Source organism: Phalacrocorax aristotelis, chromosome 4, assembly GCF_949628215.1.
Source record: "Phalacrocorax aristotelis chromosome 4, bGulAri2.1, whole genome shotgun sequence".
Classification (NCBI taxonomy): domain Eukaryota; kingdom Metazoa; phylum Chordata; class Aves; order Suliformes; family Phalacrocoracidae; genus Phalacrocorax; species Phalacrocorax aristotelis.
This window is the reverse complement of record NC_134279.1, coordinates 84,598,240-84,620,100: the sequence shown is the minus strand read 5'-3', so window position 1 is coordinate 84,620,100 and position 21,861 is coordinate 84,598,240. Positions and strand designations below refer to the sequence as shown.

At 53.1% G+C, this 21,861-nt stretch overlaps 2 protein-coding genes across 2 annotated transcripts in view; one reads left to right on the top strand and one right to left on the bottom strand.

Annotated features, from left to right (window-relative positions):
- The window catches only part of M1AP (meiosis 1 associated protein), a 29,450-nt gene extending 18,457 nt beyond the window's left edge, over positions 1–10,993 (top strand). The window contains exons 4-9 of the mRNA XM_075092394.1: positions 3,942–4,115; positions 5,636–5,786; positions 7,829–7,970; positions 8,559–8,765; positions 9,615–9,770; positions 10,070–10,993. Coding sequence (XP_074948495.1) covers positions 3,942–4,115; positions 5,636–5,786; positions 7,829–7,970; positions 8,559–8,765; positions 9,615–9,770; positions 10,070–10,210 — 971 coding nt within the window. The 3' untranslated portion in view covers positions 10,211–10,993. The remainder of the gene's footprint in view (positions 1–3,941; positions 4,116–5,635; positions 5,787–7,828; positions 7,971–8,558; positions 8,766–9,614; positions 9,771–10,069) is intronic.
- A 1,597-nt stretch (positions 10,994–12,590) lies between these two features.
- Positions 12,591–19,929, bottom strand: DOK1 (docking protein 1). Its single transcript, XM_075092393.1, has 5 exons — positions 19,778–19,929; positions 18,937–19,233; positions 16,042–16,153; positions 15,714–15,886; positions 12,591–14,155 (listed from the first exon to the last, which is right to left on the bottom strand). The coding sequence occupies exons 1-5, from the start codon at positions 19,838–19,840 to the stop codon at positions 13,043–13,045; spliced, it is 1,758 nt and encodes a 585-aa protein (XP_074948494.1). The 5' UTR covers positions 19,841–19,929; the 3' UTR covers positions 12,591–13,042.
- Between the last annotated feature and the right edge of the window lie 1,932 nt (positions 19,930–21,861).

Here is a 21,861-nt window from a genome sequence, read left to right as displayed (position 1 = left end):
AACAGCCTTTCAGGCAGGAGGGTTGGTAGGAGGCAGCAGTTACTGGCATTTCTCCCCTTTCCCTTGTGTGGATGTTTGTTGGGTATGAAGGCACTGAGTGCCTCTGTATCTGACTTCTGACATTCACTGCAGTAATCCTTACATGTTCTTCCCTAAGGGCAACATTCTGCTTCTCCAGAACCTTCTGTTAAAGCATACGTAAAATCAAGGTTTTGTTTCTCTCCTGACTTAATATTCAATGACTCCTGATTTCAAGAAGGAGAACAGGAACGTGTTATTTTCCCAGCTTCACCTGTATTCCCTAAATACATCCACTATCTGTCTGTAATGACTGACCTGGACCTTGGTAGAATAGACCAGAATGGTCTGTTTGGTGTTTCACCTTTCTCTCCCAGTTAACTTGGATGCATTAATTTTTTATTTTTTTTAACAGACTGTGTGTCATATTTCCTCTGTGAGATAACTCTCTTGGCCATTACACAACTGGAGTGAATGATTTTTTGTTTTGTCTTTTAAATACTGACAGACTTCAGGAATACAACCTAATTTTGTTCCCTTTATAACACGGGGGTACATTTTTATTAGATTTCGGAATCAAGCCCATGGTTTCTGGAAAGAACCTTTAGATAGGCATCTAGCTTTAAGGTAAAGAAATAAGGTGGAGAAAAGTCTGTTATAGACCAGCAACAGTCACCCATTAGCATGAATGTCAAGTCTAGAAGCAGTAGAAGTGTGGACTGACTCTAAAAAATGAAAAGCTGTAGCTCTTGATTATCACTAGAATTTTGGTTTTGGTTTTTTTTTCACCCAATGACCCAAGTTTTTTTACTGGCAGACTCCCTGAAAGGAAGTAACAGGTAAGTACTCAGGTGTAACATTAGTGCAGTCAGGCAGTTCTTCTGCATGCGACAGTAGTGCTGAGTTTTATTTTCTCCAAACCTCAAAAACAAGCCGGTAATTTCTTTCACTATGTGTGGTTACACTATTTAAGGAGATGTGGAAGTGAAATTTTAAGCACAGTTTGCAAAGACCCCTTTGTCTTTAACCCGGAGGCATTCGGCAGAGCAGTCGCCATCACCATAGTTGACTTTGATACATTCAAGGTTTTCCTTAATGTAGAGTGCAACTCCTCCGCCTCTTCTACCCTGCCTGTCTTTATGAAAGAGCCTGTAACCATCCACCACGATCCCCCAGGCGTTTGGGTTGTCCCACCGTGTTTCAGTTACTCCTATGATGTCGTACCCTTCTGAGTGGGCACGGAGCTCCAGGTCCTCCTGTTTGTTACCTAGACTGCGTGCATCCGTGTACATACACTGGAGGTGATTACTCTTCTGTCTCAAATCTTGGGAGACAGCTAAGGAACATATGTTACCACATGGCTTGGCCTGACTTATTCCCCTGTTGGACGTGCTGGTGTGAGCATTTCCACAACAGATCCCACCAGCCAAGTCCTTCAGTTTGAAGCCCACCTCACCAAATTAGCCAGCCTACTGCTGAAGATTCCCTTAACCCTTTTGGGCAGGTGAGTTCCATCCGTGGCATCAATGGCATGTTGTAGCCATTGAAGCCATTGAAGAACACCCCATTGTCATAAAAGCCAAACGCCTCACGATGGCACCAGCCACGTAGCCAGGAGTTGATATACATTATGCGCCTATTTCTTGCTGCTCCCTTCCCTCAAACTGGCAAAATCGAGAAGATAATTTGGATGCCAATATTTTTCACTTGCTTCCCTAGGGCTCAAAATTCTTCCTTGATTTTACCCAGGTTACAGCTCTCGGTGTCGTTCATGCCTACATGAAATAGTAGTAGTGGATAGTAGTCTGTTCTGCTGATGAGTTGTGGCACCCTCTTGGCCACATCTCGAACCTTGGCTCCTGGGAGGCAGCACACCTCTCGTGACCCCCTGTCAGGCCGGCAGATGGGTGCCTCAGTACCCTTCAACAGAGAGTCACCCACCACGAGCACTCATCATTTCTTTTTATGATGGCCACTGTGTGTTGCTGGTACAGTCTCCCCTTGCAGGGGACTTTGCAGACCTTGCTCATGGGTGTCCTCAGTTGTTAAGGCTTCCTATCTGTTTCTGATTGTGATGGTGGAGGGTGCAGGCTGATGGGGAATCCTGCTCCTGTGAGTCACCAGGGTCCGTGGTGCCTCATTCTCGGCGGTGTCTGCCACAGGAACATGATTCTGAAGCCACTTGTCTATCTCTGCCTCAGCTCCTCTAACACTGTGCAGCCTCTTAACTGTTTGCTGCAGTTCGGCCGCCTGATGTAACAGGCCATCAACCTGTGCACACCTCGTGCAGGTACTTACCTTTTCGTCAGGAGAGGGTTTGGGGCATTTGCCGCAACCCACGGCCTGTACTGGTGTGTCCTTTCTTACCAGACCCGTCTGGGTGGATGCGTCTGACGTCTCAGGGCTTTTGCTGCACGAACAGTGGTTTCAGCTCTGAGGCGAGTGCCCACAATTTCACCAGAGACCAAAGCACTTGCCTGAGCTGTAGACCTACAAGCGGGCTGTGGAGTCCCTCCTGCTCGCCCTGCTTGTGCGAACTGCCGCGCCACGCCCTTGCACCACACCCTGGCGCCACGCCCTGTTTGCCCGTCCCGGTGGCTCACGCTCCCTAGGGGCCGTTTAAATCTCCTGCCGTTGCTTCTGGCAACACTCCACGCCACGTCAGCTGCGCGTCAGCCTCGCTCGGGAGAGCCACCGGCTCCTGGTGGGTCCCTCCGCTCACCCCTGGGCTTCTCGGGTTCGAGGAACCGCCTTGCCTGCCCCAGCCTAGCGCTGAGCCACAGGACTTGCCCTTGCCGCCGCTGTGCTCCTCACACACTGAGGTCTGCTGGCAGTTAAGCCACGTTTAAATCTCCCACTGTTGCTTCTGGCCATATATATGTATATATGAACATATACCCGTCTTCTGCAAGTTACAGCAAACCTCTTTCTATATCACTCTGCAGACCGCTGAGCAATAAATGGCTCTGCATATCAGGTCTCCAGGAATTTTAAGATCCTTAGCACAGGTTTATGACCTCCGTAACTCTGCTGTCCAGCCTACACTTTCCCATTCCTAAATGCTGTTGCTAGATCATATGCATTTGCTCTGCACTTCCAACTTGGTAGCTTGAATACTTGCTGTGTCCTTGCAAACACTTTTACTTTCTCCTTTTATTTTCTTTTAAACAAGCCTCTAAATTTGATGCATTTCACTGTTTGAAATGAAATGTAATGTTGGTGGATAGTTTTGGCTGTTGTTGTATCTGCAAAGATGTTCTGCCGTGGGATTGCTGTGTTATCAAGTAGCGCTTCAACAGTAATACGTTGAAACGCGTCCTCTGTGTTGGTCAGGTCCAGGTCAAGTTTTGCTTCTGTTCTCAGGTCTGTGACTAGCTGCCCCTTTAAACACACAGTGAGGATGGTTAGCAATGTAGTCATGGGGCCATATTGCAAAGTAACATTCATCTTCTGTACGAGGAGTAGTACTTTTCCGTTGTGACTACAGAATTCCCCACTAGCATAGCATTTCAGGTTTTCAGTCTCTCATTTCTCATAGCACCACATAGCCAGTGTCCCTTGCTTAGGGAAATGGAGGAAATGGTTTAAAATTGTGAGAAGAGTCTCTGAGACCAGTGCCAAGATGACCACAGCAGAGGATGGTTTGCATCAGTCACAGCTAGTCCTCTGAAGATGGTAGTAGCCAGTCCACCCACCCCATTGACAAGACAGGTGTTGGTGTGGCCTGTGGAGCAGCTCAGCTTCCATCAGTGTCCTTTTAGAAGGGCAGGGATCACAGCCCTGTGCTGTGATTTTCATGGTAATGGCTTCTGAAGTACTTCTGATGTGAAAGCGCTTGAGGGATTAGTGTAGCAGAAAATGCAAAACAATGTTCTTTTCTATGGCTGAAAATATTTGTGTCTTTTCACCTTTTCTTCCTGCAGATATTGCAATCCTGGGAATAGACATCAATGTGCAAACCATAGAGGACAATGTCATCAGCTTGGAGATGCTGTTTAAAACGTGGCTACATGACTATGGCACAGAGAGTGAACAACTCCATCTCCTCCTTCCGTCGGGAGGCTTCAGCCATGCCAGTGCACCCAAGACCACCCTAAGTATTTCATTTTCTCTCCCCCTCTGCAGGGTGCTCCTAAATCCCACAGCCTTAAAGATTACTCAGGCCTGTCCTATGGGCCTGTTCCCTCACATTTAGAGACCCAAGTAAGGTCTCTAGGTGACTTTGAAAGCTGTGTGGAGTTTCTGTTGTCTCAGGCTAAGAGAGGCCATTTGCTTAGAATACTTCTAGGTTGCTACCATGTCCTGTGGCTGCTGATGTTATAAATAATTTCCATTCTACAGCACAAATGTGCTTTGAAGAGTGTATGACCTTACAGCCACTTGGTCAAGGTAAAAGGGTCTTTACATACTGAGAGCCAAGGACCTTCTGGCTCAGTTGTATAGTCCTAAAAATTGTGTTCCTTGTCTTTGATACTAAAAGTCTGTGCCAGAGCTGCGTTTAAATAAAGACTGTCTTACAAAGTGACTTGTCTTGTATTTATATCCATTGATTTAGCACTAAAATAGCTAATGTTCTACCTGGAGCTGCCAACAGTTATAATAACACATGGGAAAATTTATAAGGAATATTTAATTTTTTTTCTTCACTAGTCTTAAGTCCAAATCCCTAATCCATCCTCGGGTGAGCACTGAAAACACCAACAGCTACAGCAGACATAGGTGTTTCCTGTAAGTTGTTAACTCTGTTATCACCATTGCACTGGCACAGGAATCTGCACATGCAGTTCTGGCAATCCTCTTCCCACGCCTCTCCAATACAATACTATATGCCACCGCAATATGGTCCCCACATGCAGCTTCCCATTGCCATCGCGGCAGAAGCACACTTGTTTCCTTCTGGGGATCCACAGGCCAGTTCCAGACTGCAAGTAAAGCTCATAGAAAGTTTCTGGTGGCTTTTGCAGATATCCTCCATAGCAAGCAGATCAGGAAGCCTGGTGTGACTTTTTATTTATGTAGTAGCTACTGTAATAGCCTGCAGACCAGCACAGGCAATTATAATATTTTGTGAAAGGTGTTTTTTCCTTCATCGTAGCATTGAATTTCATACCTGATGCATTGTCTTATTATAGCTAGCAAGACAAACCAGGTTACGCTGCAGTCAGGTTTTTTCACCTTCCCACGTTCAAGAAATCTGTAGAAGGCCAGAGAAATTGTATGGAGCTATATATCAAATTATACCAGAATTAGTGTCATCAGTGTGCTGGGTTCCTCCACAACACAGATAGAAAAGTTGGCAGGAAATGTGTGGCCCTGAACCCAGTATGGCACTGGGGAATGAGCTTCTGCTCCCTCTATAGCTGGCCACTCATCACCAAAACTGGAACTTGTCTGCCCATTTACCAACCAACCATTGTTTCATTAACATGCCAAGCATGTGGTATTTCCCTCTCTGTGTAAAATGGGGATAGATTGTTGCCTTTTGTCACAGGGTTTAGCGTTGTTTTCCCCTTAATAGTTGCTGTTGCTAGAAAATATTAACTTAGTAAGTGCTTTGAGCATGTCATGTGCTAAACATTGCCATTTCCAACAATCTAAACCAATCTCCTTCTCCTAGTGTGCCTGAAGTGCGATTTGCAGGAGAGACTGCTTGACCCAGCTCTACTTTCTGGGACTGCTGATGGCTCAGTGAGAGCAGCAGATTTGAATTCACCGTGCCAGATGGCAGCCTGGCAGACTACAGTGCTGTATAAACTCCGGGTTGTAAAGTAAGTGGTGTTATGTGATTTGTGCTTGGTAACTGGAAGGCTGGTATAATAGCAACCTTCACTCTTTCTGTGCAATTTCAACTAGGATCTTGAAACATCACCATAAAGCGCTGGGGGACTCAAAGTGCTAGTTAGCAAAATTCTGGCCTAAGATACCCTCAACGCCTGTAACTCTTAGTGTTACCAAACAGCACGTCCCACATATGCAGACAGGAGTGCAGAGTCAAAAACGGTGTTACCACGTGTGGGGCCCTGACCCTGGGACCGGACTAATATCAGGGGTCTGCTGAAGAGGGGAACGCTACAATGAGGCCGAGGTGAGGGGTGGAACTAGATGACGACTAGGTCACCGCTTCCTTAGCCCCCAGCCCCAACTGTGCAGACACTGATAACATGGCTCTGCCACTCCCTACGCTGCTTACCAGCTGCCAGAAAATTAGGCTAAACTTATGTCAAAAGCCCGGAGAGAACACCTTGGGGGAAGTATTTAAACCAAATCAAGAAGCTGTCACCCACTCGCAACTAAACACTAATCACAAGCACAAATTGTGGTTGAGGGTTTAGTTGTGTGGCTCCTTTAAATTATAGAAGAGTGAATGTTTTTGCTAAACCATGAGGCCTTCCTCCGTCCTTGCCCCTCATTTATCTACCCAAACTGCCCGGTCACCTCCAAGAGTCGTAGCAGGGCGTGCTGCGGCAATTAAAACCCTGGATACAAAGATATGTGGGGCCTAGGGCCTTCAAACCAGCTATAAAATCGGATCATGGGGGTAACTCAGTGGAGCTCCCTCTCAGCTGATCCGAGACCCCCACCACCTTTGACCTTGCTGTGAACTGCTGGAACACCGAACAGGTCATATTCCCCTTCCTCCAATTTCATGTGTCTTGCTCTACCAACTTCTGTCTTATCATGTATTGGGCTTACTATATAGGTTAAAATAACTTGCTTAAGGACAGTGGAAAATATAATAAAATTGTGGTATATGTTAACCGCCTGGCGTCTCGTCAGTGAAGCGCGTTAACAGACAAAATCTGGCTCACTGCAGATAACAATCCGGGAACAGAGCATGACACCGTGACACTAGCACTTTTTGAGTGTAACGCCATAGATGTTATTCATGCTATGTTATTCGTTCCCTCCAGTATGAAGTTCTGTAGATTGCAGCCACTGCTCCATATGTAATTCTGCTGTTCTCTCACTACTTAATGAGGCCACAGCAATAAGCTGGATGCCAGAGCCTGAGATAACTAGTTGACTGTAGTAAAAAAAAAAGCAAGCAAAGCCTCATAGTGCTGTGTGACTTCACATAAGAATTTATTCACTTTCCCATCAGCAGTCTATGGCTGGTAAGCCCCGAGCATAACAAGAAGAGTGATGCTCTTTAGTGTCTTTTCTGAGGTTTATTTATAGGGAAAGTTTTGTGTAATTTCTGAACTATACAGTCGTTCTTAAAATGATTTGCATCCTGTCAATATCTGAAGAACACTCAGAAATTGCACATAAATGGCCCACAGCCGAAGCACTGAAGCTACTTAATAATGCCCTGCCGTGAAGCAGAAGTGTGCTACGGACAGGCAATGTCAAGCACTACGAAGTCTGTAGTAGTGTTTGTGGTGGGATGTTGGCTCTGTGCAGGAGTAGAGCACACATCACTTTCCCTTTTCCCTGGAAAGAGAACCACAATCCAGCAAAAATCACTTAGGAAGAGATGTAATTGCCTGGGTGAGCTATTGCCCAGGAGGCCAGATAAACAATCCGTTTTGTACACAAAATGCATGAACACTGGATTTGCTTCTTGGCCTGCTCTTGCTGGTGCAGGTGGAAAGGAATCTGGAAATCAGCAAGAAAGCCTCTTTTCGCTGCAATTGGACTTTTCTGCAAGGTTTCAGTGTGACAGGCCACAGCAATACAGACATAAATTGCTTGCAGAAGTATTGCAGCTGATAACTGCCATAGCCACTTGAGCCAGGCACCTCCTGGTAGATGGCCTTTCTGGTTTCATGTTGGCTGTGCTTCACTCACGTGAGCTGTATATTCGCAGGGCTCTGAAGTCTGAAGGGGTCTGTGAGTCTGTACTGTATGGCCTGCCCTTCATCATCAAGCCCACAAGCTGCTGGCAGCTAGACTGGGATGAACTGGAGATAAACCAGCACAGCTTCCATGCTCTGTGTCAGAGTCTTCTGGTGAGTGTGTGAAAATTGCAGTCTCATGGGGAGGGATTGCCATAGAACGGCCTAGTTAGTGCACATCTAATAAGACCTGTCCAGCCTGCACCAGAAAACATGTTTCAGAAGCTGAAGCTTCATCTTATGGCCCAGAGTTAGGCTTGTAAATCCTTCCAGCCAATGCATCCACTGCGAAGACGCTACAGCACATCAAACCTTAGAGAAGACTCTCTAGCCTATCAGAAATCAAATGTTTGGAGGTATGAAATGCAAAGTCAGGGTTGGAATTAGATGTGCATCTTTAATGGTGAAAATAATTAACAAAGGCTGAGGATGTGGAGGTCTTTCCTTTACTGACAAGTAATAAAGCAAAATTGGATGTTTTCTTAAAAATTGCCTTGCATTCAATTAGGAAAAAAAAAAAACAAACCCAAAAGCAAAAATCCCAAGCAACACACTATCCTCAACCATAATGCAGAATGGCGTTCTTATTCTGATGTGTATGAATGTCTCTGCTCCTGAATCCAGAGCAGCCCCTACAGTGAAAGTGCTGAAGGAAGTGGCTGTTGCCCATTGTTCACATTGTTTTTGGCTTTTGCTATTTAGAAAAGGAAGTGGATGCTTTTGGCCAAACGTGAGCCACAGAACACTAGTCCAAACTGGAATACCATGGTGCATGCCTACTACATCATTGTCCCTTCTGACTCTGCCACTCTACTTGTCAAAGCAGTCGCCATCAGGGAGCTCTTGCTGCCGTCAACCTTCCCAGCCCTCCTTGCTGAACATCCTGAGAGAGTGCATGGCCCTATCGAGGTAAGTCATTGACAGCCCTGCACAAATACCTATGGAAAGGATCCCAGTTGTACAAGCAGGGATCAGAATAATGAGCAGCCTCTATCACAGGACATGCAGCTGCTGCTGAAGATGTAGCTAGCTCCCTCATTGCTGGGAACATGGATCTCCTCAGACTGCAGAAGTGCTTTAGGCACAAGATAAATAAATACATAAAGTTTGTTCCAATAGATTCAGGCTTCTGCATTTCCTGTTGTGCATCCATATGTTCTTCTCCTGAGTTGTCTGCCTCTGCTTCAGGTGGTGCCAGGAAGGGCAGAAACCTCACTATATGTCTTAGCAGATGAGTAGAAAGGAAACAGCTCTGAAAATGTCTAGTGACAGCTGGGATATGATGGAGCACTCCAAAACTGCTTCCTATCAGCCAATATATCCCACAGCTTTCTTCACAGACGGCAGATGCCTGTCCTTCGGAGCAATGTTGCTTCTCTGTTGGGGGGAAGGGGAAGAGGTCTTATGAAGCAGAGAGTTGAGGGTGACGGTGCCCGGAAAGGGTGTTCCAGCTTGTTGGCCAATTCTGGGCATGGGGGAGAATAGGACTGCATCCTGCAAGGGGATACGTTAATCCATTAAGACCTGGTTGCAGATGCCTCCTGTTCTATACACAGCTAAGAGTGGTCCTAGTGGGTAGCAGCACAGCCAAAGATCCCTTCTTCCACCACTGCACAGTGGCATGGAGCGGCTGTAACACTCATCCCTCCAAAAAAAGGCCTCGACACTAAAAACAACAACAAAAAAAACCCAAGCAAACCCCACAGCCTCTACCTGTCATATCTCATAGCCACTAGGTTCTTTGTTCTGTCTGAACAGAGTGCCCTGAACAACCTGGAAGTGGAAGTTGCTTATAACCCCTTGCACCTAAAAAGCAACCTCTACAAATACCTGAAGAGTATGCTGTACAAACCTCTGCACAGGCAGCAGGCCCAGCCCAGGGACCAGCGACCAGAGCGGCATCAACCCAAGCAGGTATGTCTCTTGCCTTTGACTTGCCTAGTCTCTGTTCTGCCTTCTGGTCTGTTTACTGCAGAAGGGCTGAGGGCAGCTCCCTGACAACCTAGTGGTACAGGGAAGGAAGGCAGCACGTGGCAAAGGCAACATTCACTTGCCACTGACAGAGCAGAGGGATGGGCACAGCATAAGCTCATGCAGCTGAGGAGAGGGATGCTGAACAGCTGGCACGTGCAGACACAATCAGACAGTGTGCTGTTGGACAAGCCAGCGCCTCCTTCCACATGGTGCATTCATATTTTGCCCCTGTATCGCAGCATCAGAGCAGAGCCAAAGCTACGGTGGCACCCCTTCTGATGGCTCCTCCTCCTCTCCAAGCGTTCAGACCAGCAGCGACAAGGAGAGATTCTTGTGAGCGCTCCCTGCTCCCCAAAGAGTATGACGAGTTCCTGCAGTGAACCCCAAGGCACTGCTTGAGCCTGCTCACATGCAGTCACGGCTTGGCTTCTTGCTCAGCTGCCAAGCCTTACACACTGGGCCGGAAGCGGTCAGGCAAGACACTAAACTTGGCCTTGGTCAGACAGGCACTTCCCATCGTTTGTTCCTCCTTCTTGTTTTATGGTTTTGTTAGTCACCAAGTCAGTCTGCAGGAAGCCTGCTACTCTGGGGCCCTCTGTCCAGAGATTCGGCTATCCCCCGCAACACCCCATGTTTCCCATTCTTGCCAGCACACATCACCAGCATGCCTCAAATTTCAGTTTCTGATACTAGGCTAGTACAGACCACAAACCACAGATTGCTGTCAGTGGGTGCAGAAAAGCTGCGCGTAAGGCTGTGAGGAAGTCTGACAGACAGATAAAGTAAGCAGTAACATCAAGCTGCCCTCATCCTGCAGGAACAGGTTCAGCAGGGCTTTTGAATTTAAAGCCCAGAATGCTGCCCTCCTGACAGCAGCACTACCCACGACGGTGCTGATTTTCTTGCTTCTGTAATTGGTCTCACTGTCCAACTCCCCAGCTCAGGAAGGTGTTTGCAGCAAGAGCCAAGCCAGCCGTAAGGCCCTGGCTGGCTGCTACACAGCGACAGCTCACTGCAGCTAGAGCTGCAGCACAGCACCGTTCTCCCAGCCAGCTGCTGCTTGGATGCTTTCCTCCTTAGGGCTTGTCTGCCTACAGGGCTCTTCTGCAAGCCAACACAGCACCAGCAGGGGGTTGTGTTCTTCTTACTCTGTTCTGACAAGTGGTTTCAAAATAAAGTTATCTACCATAACATTCACCTACTGCCTGTAGTTTATAATGTGTACTGTATGCAGCAATCCCAGCACTGACCTGTACTTCCTGAGAAACAGCTGCAGTTGACCAAGGGCACGATGCAAACATCACGCTCCTGGGAGGACTGCTAGAGCAGGAGAGCAGAGCCATCAGAGCCATCTCGTTTCCCTGGGATCCCAGCTCAGTTAACAGGCCCTGCTAGCCACCATGCTCAGCTCCATGGGACAGAGCATATACAGCAACCACAGTGATAGAGATGCACAAACACCCATGGTCATATGGAAGGGAGAACCCTGGGGCTCTGCTCCTGGGAGGCTGATATTGTTTAAGTCTTGGAGCCTCACACTGGAGTCATAAGCAAGGATTACGGGCAGGTGGCCTGGGACCCTGCTAAGCAATGTCCAGAGCTCTTCTCTGGAGCAGGCAGGCAGAACTGCTCTTGGGATGTGTAGAGGGACCTGCCATGGACAGGAACACAAGCACGGGACCACCCAGCAGCCAACCATGAGCAGCAGATGTTTGCTGCTTGTGCCTCTCATCCCAGGCAGGAACCACCTTGGACTCCCTCAGATTCCCAAAACCCCTTAGGCTTTTTCCCTTTTCCTGCAGCAAAACCCCAGTGGGGAAGAGGACCCAGCACAGAACAACAGCCACAAATTAGTCCTGCCTACATCTGTGCTGTATTGTTACAGGACTGAGGCTCCCCCCCTGCAACTTGGGCATCAGACAAATGCCCAGTCAGAGTTCACCACCTTGTCACCATCTCACCAGTCTGCAGACCTGAACCTGATCCTCCATACTTCCCCAATGGTTCGTGGTTCCCTGGGTCTGAACGGGGGCTGCAGCAGTCATGCTTAGTCCTCTGCACAGGTACCTCACAGTGCTGCTTGTCAGCTGGCTGTCTTACTGCTATCCACATCAATAGGCTGTTAAACCTGCAGAAGTCATCAGTAGCCCTGTCCAAACTCAGGGACAACCAATGCCAGGGTAGCCCCACACAGAAGGGACAAAAAAAGATCTACCAAAACCATTACCAGCACCAAAAGGCCAACCTGTTTTTCCCCTGCATAGGTTTCTGCCCAAGGCTGGCCACACAGCAATCACAGGCAAACCCCTAGCCTGAGACCACACAGCAAGGTGACAGTTTTTGCCATTGAAGTCAATGGGATATCCAGACTGGGCCATCCCAGACCTTTCAAGAGCAGCAGAAGGATCAGGGTGGAAGAGATATCCTGTGGCTAATCAACAGCCACTGAGCTGCAGCAGAGCTGGAGGCCAGCTCTGCCCAGCCTTACGCTTAGAGGCCATCACATTTTGCACCCCCATCAGCACATAAAGGTATCGCTGAGCCTGACTCTCATATTCCTTAATCCCCCAGCACCACAGCATCCAGCCACAGCTGAACTTGGCATATGCTTTTCTTCATGGTTTCCTCTTAGCTCAGTAGCTCTTGCACAGACATGAATATGCCAGTGTGTGAACGCTGCTCATCTGGGCTGCCCTGCAGCACTGCACCAACATCTCCCCATCCATATGCCTGAGAGCCCAGACATGCCACAGGCAAATGTTTTATTCTGAGACAGACAGATTTTAATATTAAAATAATTTTGTATAAAAATACTCTTGGAGACTGAAGGCAACCAGTCTTCCATGCACCGCAACGGGCAACCCAACCCTGCAGCCTGGTCAGAGAGGAAGCCAGAGCAAGGCCAGAGCAGCAGGCGTAGGGTGACACAGCCAGCCCTCCAGTGGATCAGGAGGCAGCAGCAGAGTCAGCTCCAGAGCCGTAGGAGCATGCTGGCACCTGCACCAGCCACAAGTCTCTTGCCTTTGCTGAGGAAAAGGCCTCCAGGGAAACACAGCCCCTCAGCACTGGTGAGCAAGAGGGGCTCTGCCTGAGCCAGAAGAGTCCCCAGCCCCAAGCCACCCACAGGACCCGTGAAGGACAGCAGCCAGCACTGCTCACAAACAGGCCTGGGCCCCCCAGTCTCTCCCAGGCATGTACGGAGCAGCAGCACACTATATCTCTCCTAAGTCTTCGTAGACAGGTGACAAACTACACTCATCCACAGACTGCTCCTTCTTCTGCACATGCTGGGGCTTCACCACCTGGCTGTACAGCACCTCCACGTTGTTGTTGTTGCTGCTGTTGAGGCTAGGTTTGACAACCGCCTTCTCAGGGACAGCATTCCCCCGCCGCCTGCCAGGGTCCCCACTCCTCTCGGCACCTTTAGGGATCAAGGCTGCCTGGGGCTTGGGGGCAGGCACCGGCTTGGGGCCCTTGGCCTTGGCCTGAAAGGCAGGTACCGAGTAGTCATCAGTGCTGGGGTTGTAGGGATACTCATAGCCACCCCTGCCGTCATGGCCCTGGGTGCGCCAGGCCTCGCCCGTGGGCCGCGCTTCATCGTAGATGCAGCTGGGGGTCGGCAGCGAGCGGGGAGCACGACCCTCGGGCTCATCATAGATATGCTCCTTCTGCCCAGGCACGGTGGGGGCCTGGCTGCATCCCTCAGCCCGGACCTGCTCATACGTGCCCGAGTATAGCGGCACCGGCAGCCGGAACTTCATCTCATCCGAGATGCTGCTGGGCACCTTGGCCCCACTCACAGGCTTGCTGTCTATGGGGTCTGAGTAGAGTGTGTCCAGCCAGGGACGGAAGCCCTTCACTGAGTCCAGGGGCTCTGAGTACACACTGGATGGGTCCTCAGCTGGCAGCACAGCACGGGACGCCTTTGGTAGAGGGGAGCGTGGGGGTGTGCTTGGGACCGTGGGCTTGGCCTGTGGCACAGGCAGCTCTGGCAGAGTCCGGGTCTTCAGCAGAGACGTAGCGTCTCTCTCCTCTGCCGCTGCACTGGGCCTGGGCGCCAGCCCCACTTTGGGTACCAGGGTGTCATCCCCCTCCACGGGCAGCTCTAGGCTCAGGGAGTCGGCCAGGGCCTGGCGGATCAGCACCACGCTGGGGCTGTCTGAATCCAGCGAGTCACAGCTTTGCCGGTTCTCCTCCACCTGCGCTTTCTGCTCCCGGATGGAGGCTTCCACCAGGCGGAAGATCTCGTTGCCCTGCTTGGTCTCAAAGGTGAAGTTTCCTGGGCCGGAGTCACAGCGCCTGCCAGCTTCGAAGGAGAACATCACCTGCAGGGGAAGCGGAAGGGTCACATCCTGCCCAGCACCTGCCAACCGAGTGCATCGTGCAGGCTGTGCTTCCTGCTGAGGGGCACACGGCTGCATTGCTGATCCTGCACATCCTACAGGAGAGACTTCACTGAACATCCTGCTCCTTCTGCTCCCGGCAGAGAGGGCCACAGCTCAGCAAGCACCACCCCAGGGGCATGCTGCGCTCAGCAACTGCACAGCGCCTGCGCAGGGGGAGGCTGCGCTGCCCAGCAGCCCAGAACAAGCCAGGAAATTGGAGCAAGATGCACACTTGAGAATACATCACTGCAAGATGCTCCAGGCCCAAAGCTGAAGGCCCTGCTGGAGACCTGGTGCCTTACGTGAGCAACTCCAGCAGGGTCAACAACTGACACCCGATAGTCTAGGAAATAATATGCAATTTGCACTGGGAATAGAGTAGGGTGAGAAGATGAGTGACAGTTCAGCAGGGGAAACTATTATGGGCATCTTGGGTAAGTCAGCATTGGTCAAGCAGAAGGGAAGCGATCCAGAGGCAGGAGATTCAAGGCAAAGGAACACAGCTTTCTACAGGAGAAGGGCCAGAAGCAGCAGCTTGGCTACCAATAGTAAGCAGAGCATTTGCCTTAGTAGCATTACTCTGTTAATGGTATAATGTAATTTAAAGAGAAGTCTTGCACCAAGGCTGTGTCCCTCAGGCCTGAACACACACTCATGCACAGGTTCCCACCAGCAGATGCCCACACCCTTCCTGAACCTCAGTCCCTGAATCCATATGACATTTTCTGCCTCACTGGTGCTCTCTCATGTGCAGCAGCAGTCTCTGGGGTTGCTGCAAAAGCCTCTGGGGCCAGACTTCCTTTTGTGGGTCAATGCTACCAAACACAAGCACAGCCAACCTATCACTGCTCAGGGACCTGTGAGTGTAGCTGCCTGCTCCCCACACCACATGGCTCCTCTGTGTGGACCTACGCAGGTCAGCCAGGCTAAGAGCAATGCCGCCCGTAAGGTGAAGAAATCTAGAGTAACTAGTGTCTCAAACAGCCCCTCCTGCTCTGGCCACCATCCTTCAGGAGTGATGGACTGAAACCAGGGCAGAGCCAGGACTGCAGGGAGCCAAGATCCCCAGAGGCTGGGGAGAGCACGCCTGCCCACAGCATGGGCTGGGGAGCACTGGGATAGAGAATGGGGGCAAGCCAGCCGCTGCGATGTCCGGCAGAAGGGCCAGCAGGGGCTGCAGTGGCCCCCAGTGGGAGTGGGGCAAGGACCACATAGAGAGGGGCTCTGCCCAGCCATACCCTCAGTGGCAACAGGTGTCCTGCTAGCCCAGGCTCCTGCGTGGCAACACAGGCGGGAGCTGAGGACAGACAGGATCACAGATGCCCCTGGGGACCCGGCTGTGGTTGCCAAGAGCTGTAGCAGTTCCGGCATTTGGCAGGGCCCACTGCACGGCTGCCACAGACTGATCGGGCACATCAGCTCCTTACCCTTCGGCAAGGGAAAGCCTGAGGGGGAACAGGCCTCAGCACACGGCACGAGGGGTCCCCACATTCCCTACCTTGTCCCGGCCGTATCTCCGGAGCAGCCGGTAGGGCCAGACATAAAGGATCTCATTTGTCCGTGGGTCCTTGAGGACAAGGCTGTCACGCTCAGCCTTGAGCACATAAGTGCCACGTAGCTCGCATCGCTCTGCAGCCTCAGTCCGTTGCACCGTCACCCAGAAGGTGTTCACTGTGGGGACAGGGATGCTTAGGGGAGGGCAGAGGAAGCCATGTCCCCAGCTCCAGCTGAGGCCTCACCCTGCCCTCTGGAGCCCCAGTGATGGGGTGGCAGCAGGACAGGGCCCGCAGAAGGTGGCCCAAAGTCAGGGCAGTGGCAGGTCCCACCTTCATCTCTTGAGTAGTAGATGGAGTTCACAGCCATCTCCAGGGCTGGCACCTCCTCGCTGCCTTCTTTGCCACGCCGGGCCACCACACCAGCATTGCTGGGGCCATTTCCCTGACAAGGGAGAGCAGATCAGGCCCTGAGTCCCCTTGCAGCCACTGGCCCCCCAGCCACCCTCCCTGAGGGGCCTACTCCAGCACCACACAGCTTGGCCATCCTGCAGCCATACCAAGCCCTTCCCTGCCCAGAGCCAGCAACAGACCCCAGGGTCCCCCCTACCCTGAGCTGACATGGACATGGATGTACAGGGCCAGGCAATGCAGGAGGGGCTTCCCTGGAGCTCCTGGCAGGACCCTGGGCCCTAGTTGGGCTGTGCAGTGGACAGGGTGCAGAAGCAAGCAGTTAATCCCAGCAGCCCTGTCCTCCAGACCCTGCTCCCCAGTGCAGCACAAACCAGCACTGAGACAACGGCCTCCTGCGGGGCAGCACCTGGGGGTCTCAAGTGCCTACTCCACTGCTTCTCATCTGACTGCTATAGCATGCCCATGCAGGTGCCCTAGTGCCCAGGGAGGGAACAGCTCTGCTTCCTCACCAACGTACTCCAGCACAGGTGCCATCAGCGCCCAAAGCATCACATGGGCCCAGGCACACTCTCCCAGCAGTATGGACAAGGGAGGGAGCTGATGAGATGACCCAGTAACGCAAGGGTCTGCGTCCTGCTTCTGCACAGGCAGGAAGGTGGTGTCAGTATCAGTGCACAGCCCGCAGAAGGGAAGCAAGCACTTCTATTTTAGTGCATACAGAACTGAAAGTGCAACGCATGCACTTTGTCAGCGACCGTGTCCCAGCAGCAGGGTCCCCTAAGGGTTTGTGTGTGGGATGCACCCTTGGTGGTACCACCAAATAACAAAGATCCTCCTCCAGGGAAGCCCCATGCAAATCAAAGGCTCACAGATGCCCTGCAAGAGCTGCTTCAGACTTTGCACCATTGTATGAGGGTCTGTATTTCGATGGGAGCTGGAAGCTGTTTCTCCCATGTGGGATGGGGCTGCAGCAGAGTGTACGTCCTGCAGAAGGCAAGCTGTCACAGTTTCAGTTTAAAACCTAGCCGCACGAGCTTCTTAACAAGAGGCAAGGCCCAAAAAGGGCCATCAGGCCCTCTTGTTTGGCTCCTAAATAGAATGTGGACCTGCTAAAAGCTACTGTCCTTAATGCTGACAGCAGCAGTGCCTGCTCAGCAAAAGCATCTAATGTAGCAGGGTTCCAGCCTAGGATTGGGAAGTCAAGGGCCAGCTGATCTTCCAGAGCCCTTCAGGTCTCTGTTTGACTGCACTTTCCCTCATCTTCAAAAGAAAAAGAAATTCTGTTCTGAACTCTGAATGATCTCTGGCCTCAGTTCCCAAGCTCCTGGACCCTGCTTACCCTCTGGCCAGCAACAAACAACATGACACAAAATCATGCTCTCCGTACAGGTGACCAGAAATCACGACTGAGGATCTTCAGCTTTTTTGCAGAGAGGCCACACCCAGCTCCTGTGCCTCTTGCTCCAGGCCAGGCCTTTCTTAGGACACCTGCCATCCTTGCAGCCTTTTGCCCAACGCTTCCTAAACTGGCAGCTTGCTTTCGGACCTCAAGCACACAACTGACAGCTACCACATGAAGGAAGCTACAAGCACACCCGTGCTCTGAGCAGATGTTTCCCTGCCTTGCCACTGCCCTGCACCACTCCAAAGGCATATACAGTGTCCCTAGCTCAGCTCCGCAAGCCATTTCCAGGACAAAGGCTGCAACACTGTCTGCACCAAACAGACACGGGCATGGACGTGGAGTAATTTCCAGTACCATACCAGTGCCTCTTGGCCTGGTCAGCAGGACTCTTGCTGCACAGACACATTTAGCCTGACAGCGGGCTGCAGGGAGATGCAAGCAGGGACAAAAAAAGGCTTATTTATTAAGGTAAATCACACTCAGCAAACACCCAGGTCCTTGTGGGAACATCCTACGATCACCAGCTGTGCAGCCATCCATCCTGCAAGGCAGCTCTGCCAAACACTCAAAGCCTGGAATTGGCTAGAGCACAACCCAGGGGTGTGCAAACATCTCCTAGGAGGGAAAGCAGGGGACCCATGGGGCGGGGCAGGTGCGGGCTGCTCTTGCAGAGCGGTGCAGACAATCATACTCGTAGGCCACCCACTATAGAAACTGCCTTCGCAGGGAGGTGTTGTGCTGGCTGACCACAAGCTCCAGGGAAGGCTGCAGAGCTACTACAAGGGCACGGGCAGAGAATGGGGGAGCCAGAGGGCTGTGTCACAGGCCCAGCACTGGTGGGGTGCAGGTAGAGGCGAGCTCCAGGGCTAGGCGAGGGGGTGCGCTGGCCCTGCAGCTGCTGGTGCTGCCACCCAGGAGCCAGGTGGGTCCCAGAGCCAGGCACTGCAATGCTCTTGGGACTCTGCTTCCGCTGCTACTGTGACAGGAAAGGCAGAGGTGGTTGGGCCAAGAGGAAACGCTCCTCAGCCATCACCCAGCCCCCGCCAGGTCTCTGGAGGGGGCAAGGACAGGCTTTACACTGGGGGAGGAGAGCCTGACTTGAAGTTTGTAGCTGCAGCCAGGAACTACTGACAGCATGCTGCCAAGTCCCATAACCCAACTGGCTGCTGGCATGGCAGGAGCTATGGAGAGGGAGCCACAGTCCCAGGGCCAGGTGCTCTGACAACCTGGGACCACCCACGCGTGCGCCAGCGTCCCCCTCCCTGCACCACCAGGCCCTCCCGCTGGGTAGGAAGGGGTGGCAGCACCACTCCTACTGCACGTGCTCTGATGCCTTCCCCCCCTCCCCAGGGGCAGCAGTGGCCCCAGCAAGGTGCCCAGGATGCCCCTCTGCTCACCCTGGGACTCACCGGGAAGGCGATCTCACACAGCTTTGCCACCCACTCCTCGCTCTGCTGCTTGTCAGCTGCAAAGAGGTAGCTCCTGTCGCTGGTCTCCAGGCGGAAGACGGCCGTGCCGGGCCGGGGACCGCTCTCGGCCACGGGGGCCACGCTGGTGCAGTCAGAGAGCCGCACCACCGTCTTGTCCAGCCGCTTGGTGCCCAGCCGCCCGGGCGGCGCCGCCGGCTCCTTGCAGTCGAAGAACTCCAGGCGGGCGACGCCGTGTTGGCTGGCCGGGTACAGCACGAACCAGCTCCGCTTCCACCTCTGCAAGGCAGCGGGGTCACACGGGGCCGGGCCCGGCGGCAGCGCGGCGCAGGGGAGGCTCCCATGAGGGCGCCCGGGATGCTCCGCCGGGCGCGGCGGTGGGGCCGGCAGCTCGCCGGGGGCGGCCCCGGGGTGCCCTCCGCCCGGGCGCCCCGTAAGACCAGCTCCGACCGCGCCCGCCGGCACGACCGCGCTCAGACGGGCCCCTCGGGGCCGGCCCCCGGCGGGGAGGGGCGGAAACGGGACCCCTCGGCCGGGCACGGGGCCGGGGCTTTGTCGGCCGCCGGCCCTGGCCCCACTTCCCCAATCTCCGGGCGGCGCCCGCGGCCCGGCAGCGCGCCCAGCGGGAGCGGCAGCGGGGGCGACGGCGGCGCCGGGGGGAGGGGGCGGCGGGGGCCCGGCGCGGCGGCGGTACGGAGACCATACGGCCCCAGGGAGGAGGGGAGGAAAAGAGCCGGCCCGGCCCGGCCCGGCCCGGCGTGCGGTCCCGACCCGGCCCTTCCCCCCCCTACCCCGACCCGCCGAGAGGCGCGCGGCCGCCCACCTTGGTGCCGAACTTGTGGCTGTGCTGCACGAGGAGCGGCCCCTCCTTGGCCGGCAGGTCCATCCCGCACCGCCGCGCGCCGCGACACTCCGCGCGCTTCCGCCCGCCGCCGCCCGCGCCCCCGGGGGCGGGGCCGGGGCGGGGCCGCGGGGGGGACGCACGTGGCGGAGGGGGAGCGAGACTGGGCGTGCGGGTGCGCGTGGGTGCGCGCGCCGAGCACGTGCGCGTGGTGCCGCACACCGCTACCGCCCGTGCTCAGGTACCGCTCTCCGGTGCGGTGCCCCACGGCCCTGGGTGCCGGGGTGCGGCTTCCGTCCAGGGTCGTGCGGGAGGACAGGCAGCGGCAGACCGTGCCCTGGCAGATGTGGGAAAGCTGCACCCTTTTGGGGAAGGGGCTGGCCCCTGCTGTGGCTGGCTCCGCTCTGCCATGCTCTCTGCATCCCACATGAGAGGTCTTGGCTTCCAGAGCCGTCAGAAGACAAGTCCCACACTGTCCTGAAGAGATGGAGCCTTGGCCTTATCCCTGTTACCCCTTCGCCAGCCGTGGGAGCCTTCCCACCCTGCAGCTTTCACATCTCAAGACAGCAGCTGCTGAGCAAGGTCAAGCTCAGAGTGGGTGCTGTGAGCCACAGCTTGTGGCCAGAGCCCGCAAGGCGCCCTGGGAGATCAGCACCCTGGGCCATCACCCCCAGCACGCATGGTCCTTGCCCCATGTACCGGGGCAGTTATGCAGGTTTTGCAGGGAGCAAACAGCTGCAATGGGAGGTCTTTGTAGACATCTAAAAAGATGAGCTGACCAGCGTAACACACCCTGAGGACTGGCCTGTGAATTAGGGGTGCAGCTTGTCAATAAAGAACAAACACGGAAGAGGAGGATGTTGCTGGGCACGCCCTAGATATGGAGTGGCTCCGACCTCCAGAAGGCAGGTCACCTGGGGAAGGAGAGGGATTAAACCAGCTTGCCACAGGGTCAGGACTATCCTGGCCCCTTGCCTGAAGCAGCCTCCTGCGCAACCCCCGCAGCCAGGCATCCTCTGAGGCTGCCTGCATGGGCTTGGGCTGCCGAGGCCTTTGGGCCGGGGAGTGCAGGAAACCCAGGGGAGGCTCTCCCAGACATTTTACTCTAGAAAAAAGAGAGGAAGCACTCGAGGGTGTCAAAGTGGAGAGCAACTTCAAAGTGCCTTTCAGAGAAAATTTAAGGAATTCAGGGAGCTAGACGTGACATCCAACAAAATGCATTCAGAAAATCTGGCAGGGCTTTAATAAGCAATAGTGCACAATGGAAACCATCCCAGCACTGGGGAAAGGAGGCCTCATAGTTCAGATAATGACCTGAAACTTCAGAAGGAAGGGCATAAAAATAGAAACTAGGGAGGAACAGGAAAAAAACAAACCAGAATATCAGGGAAGCCAAAGTATGAGACGAATTGTAACCAGAAAGAAACAATATGGATTGCAAGAAAACCTTCAAAAAGGAAGGTGTCAGTAGGAGGATGCTGAGCAGCCCATGTGTCCCACTGTCCTATGAGTCTGGGAAGGACAGCAGAAGGTGACAGGACTTGAGTGCTCAATGGCTTCTTCCCCTCAGGCTACACTGAGGAGGGTTGCTGCAATCGCATGATTAACACCACTAACATGAGTGACAGAAGCGTATGTTCATGCTAGAAAAGGGAAAATGGGATCAGATTGGCTGGACTGAAATAAATTAGGGTAATATCGAGAACCGGTAGAGGATGGATGAGGTGCCTGTCTTTGATAGGAGAAAAAAACAGAAGTGAAGAATTAGAGGCCACTTAGCTCAACTTCAAAGTCCAAGAAAACCATGGGGCAAATAGAAAGGTGCTCCCAGAGGCAACAGGGAAGGGGAAGAATCCCAGCAAACACACCTGTATATGCACAGCCCTGCCTGACTTCCTTCCCTGACAGTCTGTGTGGACAGGGTAAAGTCATCCACACCTCTCTACCTCTAACCACGCCGTGTCCCTGGGCACTGTGGCCACTCCAGGTGTACTGGGCTGCTCCCCCAGTACCCTGCCATGGCTGGCTGCTCCACCTGCCCCAACAGCTTTCTCCAGGGCCAGGCT

What these genes read in the sequence shown, in the direction of transcription:
- DOK1 (XM_075092393.1), bottom strand. Translation starts at nt 19,840, where the DNA reads ATGGACCTGCCGGCCAAGGAGGGGCCGCTCCTCGTGCAGCACAGCCAC. An exon ending in CTACTACTCAAGAGATGAAG is followed by an intron (nt 15,887 to 16,041) that starts GTGGGACCTGCC and finishes CTGTCCCCACAG; the next exon opens with TGAACACCTTCTGGGTGACG. An exon ending in GGAGATACGGCCGGGACAAG is followed by an intron (nt 14,156 to 15,713) that starts GTAGGGAATGTG and finishes CTTCCCCTGCAG; the next exon opens with GTGATGTTCTCCTTCGAAGC.